The sequence below is a fragment of the Amblyomma americanum genome, chromosome 4 (assembly GCF_052857255.1).
Source record: "Amblyomma americanum isolate KBUSLIRL-KWMA chromosome 4, ASM5285725v1, whole genome shotgun sequence".
In the NCBI taxonomy this organism is placed as follows: Eukaryota; Metazoa; Arthropoda; class Arachnida; order Ixodida; family Ixodidae; genus Amblyomma; species Amblyomma americanum.
In genome coordinates this window covers 199,861,902-199,872,585 of record NC_135500.1, presented here as the reverse complement: position 1 = coordinate 199,872,585, position 10,684 = coordinate 199,861,902, and the positions used below count along the sequence as shown (strand labels likewise).

General features: G+C 46.2%; 1 protein-coding gene across 1 annotated transcript; it reads left to right on the top strand.

Annotated features, from left to right (window-relative positions):
- The first annotated feature begins 1,517 nt into the window (after positions 1 to 1,517).
- On the top strand, positions 1,518 to 6,822 carry LOC144129039 (iripin-1-like). The gene is made up of 3 exons (XM_077662922.1): positions 1,518 to 1,659; positions 3,634 to 4,499; positions 6,434 to 6,822. Exons 2-3 carry the CDS (start codon positions 3,643 to 3,645, stop codon positions 6,753 to 6,755), a joined length of 1,179 nt encoding a protein of 392 aa, XP_077519048.1. The 5' UTR covers positions 1,518 to 1,659; positions 3,634 to 3,642; the 3' UTR covers positions 6,756 to 6,822.
- The last annotated feature ends 3,862 nt before the right edge of the window (positions 6,823 to 10,684 follow it).

Sequence of the window (10,684 nt, the reverse complement as noted above, 5' to 3'; positions counted from 1 at the left end):
CTGTTCTTACCTCGTCGCCAAAAAATGTTGGCTCGGCGGCGCCGTTAGCATAGCCTTCCTAGCTTCCGCGGTGCCCGGAAGGTGCTGCTGGCACCACCGATTAAAAATATATATCTCAACTACGAGCCCGGCACCTCCCGCACCACCCAGCCTCTCCCGAATACGATGTGAATGCTCTATACACCATAGGTCGGCGCTGTGGCGTTCTGGCGGTTAGAGCATGCAATGTAATATATCAAGCCGATATGTCTCCTTTTTCTCTTGATCACAATAAGGTCAACGCTCTATTATTCGCGTTACAAATATGTAACCGTATTGCAACAATTTTTTCTTTTTAAAAAAATCTGCATCATATAAACTCCACTGCTGGCCTAAATGTAACGACGGTCTATTTATAACCACGCGGCCACAGCAGACGCTCTTTTCATATGCAATTATTTTAAAATGTGGGCAGCTGTAAGAAAGGTGGCTTGTTGTACCCTAATCGCGGCTCCCACTTCTCTCATTGGCTAGTTCTAACTTTATGTAGACCCTGGGACGAAGGTTCGTAGACAGCAGACCTGCAAACTGAATCGACCGTAATGCGTTCGACGCGAAGCGAAATAAGAATTTTCGTTGCATATTACGGGCGTCTAGATAGGAAACGAGCTTCTAAGGAGTGCGGAAATCTTAATTTCTGAGGCGCACAACTTGTACGCGCCAAAATAGGCAAACCGCGTGACATTCTCTTCGTTGCGGATATGAAAAGAGCCTCTAGAATTTTTTCTCAAGTGTTCCATCGCATACACGCAGGTACGTTGCCGAGTTCTTCATATAATAACGTGACAATATCCTCTATGCAGTGTAAGTATCAGCGCGCCTCCAACACGTGGGTGGTAGGTAAGTTGTGGCACTGTCGTCCCGAATACTATCGGGACACGCTCACCTTCACTCGCCCTAGACCGCTTGTGCTAGAACTATCAGCGGCGAAAGTAAGGGAGCAGGAAAATCGACCTAAGGTTTTTTAAGCACGTGAGCACAACGCCGCGGGCGGAAAAAAATTACCCAAGATAGGCATGGTGGTTGGCGGCGTTAGGTTTCAAGCAATAAATAAAACCTCAAACTTTATTTCGTGTGCCGGTTCTTTCGGCAGCCCCTTTGGCCGCACACCTTTCTCTCTCCTCCTTTTCACAAATTTCATCTCTCCCTTCGCGACCACCATGTTTGCCTTACATCATAACATCTCCTAACCCAACCAAACTCAACCTAACATAACCTAAGCTCGAGAGAAAATGAAGAAGAGACAGTGGGGCTACTAAAGTCGTTTCTCGCCACTCACGATGAACAAACAAGGTGACGTTGTTCATCAAGGGTGAGCGAAAAACCGGCCAGACAGATAATGAGGGCCCTTCTTCTAAGCCGCCTTCTTAGGTTAGCCTTGGGGCGAAGCGATAGAACCGGTCGGAGGCCGCCGTATCATTTACTCCCACGTGCCTTCATCTGTGACCTATTACTGGCGTCTGACAGAGACTATAAGGCTCGTCTCGACCGCTCTTTGCAAGCACTACTCTGTTGGCTCTGTAAGGCCGCGCTCTCCTCAACGCGAGAGGCGTCAGTCTACAGGATCGTTGCGCGCACTGCCATCTCCTTCTGATACTCTGGACAGCTGGACGTTTTCAGGTGCGTACTCTCTAAAGCATCGCACTTTAAGTTAAATTCGCTATTGAAAAAAAAAAACACTAGGATTCCTCGCACTGGTGTTTTTTATTTTTTTTATATGGGGGTTTAACGTCCCAAAGCGACTCAGGATATAAGGAACGCCGTAGTGAAGGGCTCCAGTAATATCGACTACCTGGGGTTTTTTAACGTGCACTGACATCGCACAGTACACGGGCCTCCAGAATTTCGCCTCCATCGAAATTCGACCGCCGCGGCCGGGATCGAAACCGCGTCTGTCGGGCAAGCAGCCTAGCGCCATAACCATTGAGCCACCGCGGAGGCGCGGGTTACTCGCGCGACTTGCGAATGAACGTATTGGCGAAGACAGGAATAACGCGCTTTGACGCCTTATTTACCAACGCACATTTAAGGTATGTGCACTGCGTGTCACATATAGCATTCACAGCGAGCACACTTTGCTACACTATATAGTCGAACCCGGCTATACCTAACTGGAACGTAACCGCGAAGTAGTTCGATATATACATAATTCGATATAAAAGAAAACATGGCAGTAGGGAAGCTCATCTGCCAGCTAGAAGGAATAGCACAGTGCAACCACGCAAGCGACTCGCTTCTTGGAGCGAAATGCCACCCGCCGGCTCGCTGGCAGCGCATCTCTCGCTGGTCGCCGCTAGGCCTAGACTTGCTTCGTTCCGAACTATCCAGGGATATGGAATTAGCCGCTGCCTATCAAAAGACGGCTGATCTTGCTCACGGTAAGGTGTAAATACATTAACCTGATTAAAATTTAGGTAAATTTAGTTTCCGCAGCGCCGTCGGCAGTGAACCGAAGGCCACCGCTAAGCTTTACTTAAGCTGGCTTCACCGCACTAGAGAGATACGGAGTAGAAAATAGGTACAAGGAACGGGGGCCACCCTCAACCACATCCGACGTTCAACTAGTCAGGCGGTTTTTCACTGTTAGAGCTGCCAGTTGAGGTGCACAAGTCAGCGCAAAAAGGGATCGAAGAGAGTCATTAGGAAAAGCGCCCCTCCTGTTCGGTATATCGAGCGATCGGAGAAATTAGAGTTCCATGAACTGCGCGTTTTTATATTACCTTTACACACAATTCTTGAAGGGGATAATCTGGGTGTTCGACATAGCAAATAATTAGAAGTATTCTGGTTAGATATCTACGCGCTAAACTGTAATGTGGCTTAATCAAAGTACGCGACTACGGATGGTGGAATACGTTGTAAGTCCTGCAGTTTACCGTTATCTCTCTGCCTTGCTCGACGCTGCCCTTGGGCCTCGGCACCTTCACACTTATATTCCAAGTTCCTCTTCCAGGGAATAAGCAATCTGCTGGCTCCGGGTGGGGACAAACAAATTGCCCCGCTTGAAAAGCTGTTCTGGCAAAAATTTAAGGTAGAGATGCGGTTTGTGGAGTTCTCCTTCGCAAATCTCCATATGTGCTATAAAAGCCGCCGCACTATCCACAATGCTCAAGTGGTGCGTTACTATGAAAGATATATAGAGGTGCTCCAGTACGCATGGATACTCTGTACAACTTTATCGGTGCTAACATGGGAGCGGCCAATAGTAAATGACGAGCCAAAGCATTCAAAAAGCTGTAACGTAAAAAAAATGTTCATGGCTGGCTTGCCAACTGACTGGCTTGCAACATAACAGGCAACAAATTCCGCCGACTACAACATGTAGAAAAGACTGTTACTTGCGAACAGTCTCGTTCTATTTAAGAAGTGACAAATTCAACTAAACTGGCAGCTGGGAAAATTGATAAATATTCATTATTAACATCTGCTCAGACACAGTGACAAATGACGAACGGAAAATGAAGCATGCGCACAGTGTGGGCATTCTCCGCCGGTCTTTCCACGACATAAGCTTACAATTGATGGCCACGCTAGAACTTAAAATATTAACAGTTATCCTTTATGTGTACAAGATGATTTTCATTCTTCCTGCAGTAAACAACCATGAAGTCCATCATCTGCCTCGCATGGGTTTTGGTCCTCTGCGTCGCTCAAGAGGAGCAAAAGGTGACCGATGCCAACAACCAGTTCGGCTTTCGGCTCCTCCACAAGATCCCGATCTCATCCGAGGAGAACCTCTTCTTCTCGCCGTACAGTGTGTCCACAGCAATGGCCATGGCTTACGTTGGCGCCAGAGGCGAGACGCAGCAAGACCTTCACGAGACTCTGGGTTACACGTCCGCAGGCCTGACGTCCGACCACGTTCCCAGGGCCCACGCACAGCACACGCATCTTCTGCGCGCACCATCAAACTCTACCGTCCGCGTCGCCAACGCAGCGGTTGTTAAAGATGGATACTCCGTGCTGAGAGAGTATCTAGACTTGCTGAGGGACTCTTTTGAGGCCGAAATAACCACCACTGCCTTGAGTGATCAACAGTCCTTGAATGCTATCAACGACTGGGTGAAGAACAAGACGGAGGGAAAAATTGAGAAATTGCTCAACGGACCTCTCTCGCCAGACGCGAGGATGGTCCTTCTCAACGCTATCTACTTCAAAGGATTGTGGAGCGTGCCCTTCCTGGCGACAGCAACGTCAAAGGCACCGTTCTTCAATGCAGGAACACACAGTGTGGAAGTGGACATGATGAGTGCAAGCCTCCGCGCGGATTACGCTCACGACAGCGACACGAACGCCGATGTCCTTGATCTGCCCTATGCCGGGCTCGACTACAGCATGACCATTTTGCTACCCCGCGAGAGAACAGGTGCAAATGCTCTCATGCAGAATCTTACGTGGCCAGACTTCCAGCGCATCGTATCCAAGCTGAGTAAACGGCCCGTTGACATAAAGCTGCCCAAGTGAGTAGCATTTTTGAGCCTGCAGTAAGCGCTGCGTATTTTCTTCTCAGTTCCGTAATTTCATCAGCGAATGGTTTCTGAAATGCAAAGCTAAAGAAAGGTTTGTTTTCCATGTAATGAAGATCCGTACACTCTATTTGGAGCGACTGCCTCGGGGCTAGTATTCGGTTTAACACACAGAAGGCGTCAGTGCAGCCGCTTAAAGAAATATTCAAACCAGCGTTTGGATTTATAAAGGCTAATCTGCTCATTCCATAGTTCTCCTACGGCAGCGCGCGACCCTAGAGATATCACATGACTATCCTCTAGGGACACTCATTCCTCGTATATTGTACTGCAGCTTACCCTGAACCAAGCATCTTCCACACTCCGAAAAAACTGAAATAAAGATCAGAAGGCGCGTAATAACTTTAAGAGTCTATCCCATCGTCGAGAGGCTAAGTTTAAGAATGAAGCGAATCGCAGGAAAGGTGCAGCCCATTCAAGAACAGCTTCTAAAAGTTAGAAGCCACGCGGGTATTGGCCAGGTCCTCAGGCTGCTTCACTGCCTCCTCATTCAGGCGCTTGTATTGTTCGGCACTAGGCAGTGTGCATTGTCGCCCTGTCTGCTTTCGTGGTTGGAAGAGACACCGCCATCAGCCGCTTCTCTTCCAGCTCAGCAGCGCGCTAGGCGTCTCTGGCCGCTTTTGGCACTTCACGTGCCGCCGCGTTCAGCCACTAGTCCTTTACGCGCAAGACATCGCGTTCAGCGTCCCACGCTGATTTCTCTGCTTCGTGCGCCATTGCATTCGCCCGCGCTTCTTGAACTTAGCGACACGTTAGGCAGCCCGGGCCGCCTTCTCACCTTCGTGCGCAGCTCGGTGGCACTTCCGCTGTGCATTTGAAAGCGAACACTTAACGGGTCAAAGAAGACGAAAACGACAAAAACACGTAATGTGAGAGTATACGCACTAGAAAACAAAACTCGAGTGGCGGTGGTGATGGCCGAGTGCCCTGAAGCGTCAGAAAACAAAGCTGCCCTGTTTGCGCCGGCGATGGTTCGGAACCCGCTCAAAATGAGAAAACCTTTCCCTGCTGAATGCCATACGAACGAAAATTTTCGAAATGTTTCGAATAGCTGCGTTTTTCTTAATGTTTGTCTTCTTGTTCGGCCTCAAGTTTGCCGGAGTATGAGGAACATGTTCGCATCACTCAACGCAGTCAAGCAAGAGAACACGGGAGCTGAAAACATTTAATGTTTTACGAGGATTATGTGACAACACCGACGTTACTTTAAAAAAAAATATTGTACTATGCCAAGAACGCATACTGGGAGCTTTTGATACAACGAAATTGCAATCCACGTGATCCTCAGGTTCGTTATAAGTGGGTTCGACTGATACCAAGCATACAATAAGTTATCTATAGGCATACAGCTTATTCGGAGCTGCAACATGAACATTCGCATACTGATTTCATTTCGATAATCGGTATGCAACGCATAAATTTCTCATAATCAGTGTTCGTATAATATAGTAAATTTTCTTGCTTCTTTTTTCAAGAGCCATGATCTGCAGCTGTCTTTGGAAAATGAAGTATTTTCAAACGATTTTTGATGCTTGCATAATACTTTTTGCAGCGCAGAATTGATAACGGCGTGAAGAAAACTTGAAAGTTTGATTGTAGTAGTTACATCTAGAGTAGTTACATCGCAGACGCTTGATAAAACTTCAGTACCTGTGCAAAAACAACTGCGCTAGTAAAAAAAAAATATTTTATTTCTGCAATGAGCTGAAACTCCGCAATCCTGGCCGTGAGGTCAAGTTTCGGTGAGTTAAAAGTACCTTTCACTACCAACAGAGTACGTGTTTTTCATTTGCTAAAGAGGAAAAGAATCATTGCAGCTCTCAACCTGGGTATTCCGGTACTATTCTACCATTCATTTCTCCACCCAGGTTCAAGTTGGAAGGAACATACAAGCTGAAGGAACCACTGTCACAGCTCGGAGCCTCGAAGGCGTTTGGCCAGAGTCAGGCCGACTTTTCGGGGATCACCGGTAGCCCCGATCTGTTCATCGACGAGGTGGTGCACAAGGCCGTAGTCGAGGTGAACGAGGAAGGCAGCGAAGCAGCTGGCGCCACCGCCGTCATCTTCTTCACCAGAGGCGGTTCCTCAAGCAGACCTCTGCCGTTTGTGGTGGACCACCCGTTCCTGTTCTTCATCCGTAACCGCCACACGGGAGACGTGCTTTTTGCTGGTCAAGTGAACCACCTGTAGGTCGGTTGGAAACAGAACACTTTTTCGTCTGCTCTGGGGTGACGTGGACCTAGAAAATGGCCGGAAGCCGGAACTCACTTTGTTGCCATTCTTCGGTATACAGCAAACGTGCTTTAACCTGTGCACGCTATCCTGACTTCTGTCATCACGACAAGTACTATGCCATTCAGCAAATCCTCCACTAAAGAATGATCTCTCCTATAAAGTATCTTAATATCACAACGCCTGAATAAAAAAATAACCATTTTAACAACTGAAAGTTTACCAACCAATACAGCCGCGAAGATAATTTATCCAAAAGGAAACCATTCAACACCAAGCGTAAGTCGGTTAGCCGCCAAAGAATTTCTTGCTCTTTCTTGATTCATGGAGGACCAAACAGACCGACGAAAACTCAATAAATACTCTATTTGGACCTCCGTACTCTGCTATTATCATCTTCTCTACGACCTGAATTATCTATATCCCAGCCCTTCTAACCGTCCTTGCTTTTGTTGCGAACTACAAAGAAATTATTGCGGCCATACCTGTCTGACCTGTCGTGTTCAATGTATCAAATATTTAATCCTCCCTCGATGTTGCGAAGTATCGTGGAAGATAATGGGCGCTGGAAAGCGAAAGATGCTTAACGCAGCTTATTGAGGCACAAGGAACCGCTCTATAAAATTTTTGCCCTCAATGAAAATCGAGTTTTTGTTTTTTGTGGCTACGTTAACGTTTTTTTTGTAAGTTGGACATAAAAATCGAACATTGTTGTGGCAGCCGCTCTATTCAAGCTCGCATCATTAAGACCAAACCGGATTCATGATGATCGGCGCGAAGTGAAAGCGGGCAGCCCTAGCCTCGGTCATCTGTAGCATAAAGGTCGACCTTGAACCCATCGCAGTATGCTTGCGCACTAAGGCGGTGATGGCAATATCTGAATTTTATTTTGTTTGTTTGTTTTGTGTTGTGTATAGAACCTTAGTTTTCAGTGAAAATAAAGTGCCTGCTTTTTGATATGAACGCGGCAATATATTGATGCAGGCCAACATTAAAATGTCCTCAGAGTCCCTTTAAAAACTACTATGCGCTATCTTTCAGGCCAAGCATTGCACAAGGCGATTATTCGCAAGGCTAGCATAACAGTTTCAGTGTCTCTTCAGCAGTGAAGCTCCATGGCCTGCGGGTGGCTGGCGGCTGTCACTATTACTGCGCTAACATGAAAAACTCTTTTCATGAAAAATGAAGTATACTATTCGGGTTTGAATGCTAGAGAGTGTTTCCAAGTCTGGCCACTGAATCTTCCGAAATTAGAGTCCAAGCTTTGCTGCAGCGTGACGGCGTCGGCGCTGCGGAATGCCATGTCCCAAGTGTTTCTGCCACCAATTGTTTCGTCATGGCAGATATGGTACGACAGCGGCTTGCTGGCCTTTTATTCAAGCTGTTTAATATAATCTTGAATATTTTTCATATTGAAGAAAATAGCGAGGGCGAAATTAGAGCTTTTGTCAGAAGTTTACATTTTAAACTGGCAAAAATAGTCATGCCAGAGCCGGCGGCTGCACCATGCTGTGCCAAAAAATCGTGGCTCCCCAAGTAATCTGACTACGTCGCCTAGATCTTACATACTCCATTGTATGAATAATACTATGAACGCAATACAGAGCGATACTTTTGTTAATTTGTTTGCAAAAAAAAGTTTAGAAACATTAACTTTTTCTCTTGCAGCTAGTCACTGTCCCCTTAATGGAGACAAGTTTCGCAGCATGAATAAAACGCACACAGAAGACAAGGAACAAACAAGACAGGACTGTGCTGTTTGTGCCTTGTCTTCTGTGTGCGTTTTATTCATTCTGCGAAACTTGTCTCCATTATGAATAGCAACCAACTAGCCCAAACCACCGTGTTACTGTTGTTGCTGTTGTTCCCTTCACAAAATGGCACATACCCACAAGGGGGATGGGCCATTACCAGGCGGTGACTATTTAAATGGCAGATTGCATATGCAAGCGTGAGATGACCTAACAAAAACTGTGTAACTCTGTTTCCGTAGCAGAGGAGGTTGCAGGAGGATAGGGCGACCTAAAAAACTGAAAATTAGGTAAGGGAATTAGTAAAAAAAAATGAGAGATTGAGAGAGAGAGAGAGAGAGAGTAGGAATTGCAAAAAGTAGTTACCCAAATACGAAAGCTTATAATGGTATGGGCAGTACGAAAGCTTATGATGGTAGAAGTTCTGATTCTAGGAGATAATTTTGAACGGCAGAGCAAACATTCCCATTGGTATGGCCAAGCATAGAAGCGCCAAGGGACAGAACAACCGCAGAAGACAGACGCAATTTGAGATTCTGCATTGGGACCTCTAATAGTCGCCTCCGGATCGATGAGTAGCGACGACAAAAGAGAAGAAAGTGCTCTATTGTTTCCGGCTCAGCACAATACGGACACAATGGGGAGACCGCCAGACCAGGCCTGTAGAGGTAAAAATTTAGTTGCGGCACCCGGCAACGAAGACGCGTGAAGGAAACTTCAAGTTTGCGCGATCGCCATGCTGTGCTGCTCCAAGGGAACAGGAGGTGTTGGAAGTCGTCCAATGAAGTAAGCGCTGATGCGCCAAATTCTTTCATTACAGTGTACATTCGAAATCGTGCCGCCGTGATGTAAGCAGTCGTCCCCTTGCGTGGACTAAACACACTTTGTCATCTTTTCTTCTATTGTTTTCAAACAGACAGGTTGCCACTCTGCAGCCAGTGACGCTGCCATCGGGATCGCTGGTGGCGGCAAAAGTGGTTGCGATAGATATCACCAGTTTTATTTCATTCACAGTGCTTTAAATACACCTCTGTGCTCTCAACTGAATTTTTAATGAAATGTATAAAACTTGGTTAATGTCACGCTCAATATCCTTACTGAACGTCGCCTAGGGTGACGCAGCAGTAGTGGTGTGCGTAGAGTTCAATAGAGTGACTATAAAAACTATATAACATGCCTGCAATGTCAGAGTTTGCAGACACCGTCTACGAAAAAAACGAATGGCGGCCATATGTTAAAGTTAGGTTCTAGACTTCCATATGGTGTTTCTCAGCGCCACATTCGGGTATTGGCTTATTTGAACAAGGTGCTTTCAATTAACGCAAAAAATTATAGCCGATAAAAGTCAGTAGACATCCCCTTTAACAAAGAAGTTTGTGCATAAAAAGCGAACGCCTTTTGAGTTTGAAAATCCAAAGGTAAGCTTAACCTTTTATTTTCAAGTAGTATATAATGAGTCTATAAACGAGCAAATGCAAATTTGATTGCAGAAGAATCCGACGACCTGTAGCTTTGTGCACAGTACAACAGGAAGAGAAGAGACCTGAACGTCCCATAACATGTAGCAACAAATACGCTAAAATCATCCTACACAGACACTGCGATGCTGTGAGGGAATTTGGCGGCTTCCTCAAATGGCTGCGAATGTTGCGTTCAAGACCAAGCCCCTTATCAACTGCGCGCGGTGGGGGACGTTTTTCCAACAATGGGCCCACACTACAGACCTAACCGCAGCACTCCGTCGCGAATTTTGCCTCCCTTGTCAACGCCGTTAGTTGAATCAAAAGCTGCGAACTACGTCGTTGAATTTCGCCGCATCCCACGAGGCATTGTCCATGCTTAAGCACATCGATTAACTTCGGGGTTAAAGCGTTTCATCGCGTCATTTGTTTGCGAGGTTTCTCTGAACAGAACATTGGTCAGCCTTGGGTCCATTAAACAATTGATGCTGTGAAATATTATGTGAAATTACGTGAAATATTATGTGAAATAAATATTTCCTTCTATTCTATTCTGTTCTATTCTATTCTAGTCTGTTCTATTCTATTCTAGTCTGTTCTATTCTATTCTATTCTCTTCTATTGAAGATCATCGGTGCCATCCAGGCGGAGGCAGGATTAGCAGAAATATAGAAGC

Bases quoted from the DNA above. Each gene is read 5' to 3' on its own strand.
- LOC144129039 (XM_077662922.1), top strand. From the start codon at position 3,643: ATGAAGTCCATCATCTGCCTCGCATGGGTTTTGGTCCTCTGCGTCGCT. The intron at 4,500-6,433 runs GTGAGTAGCATT...TTCTCCACCCAG, and splicing joins GTTGACATAAAGCTGCCCAA to GTTCAAGTTGGAAGGAACAT.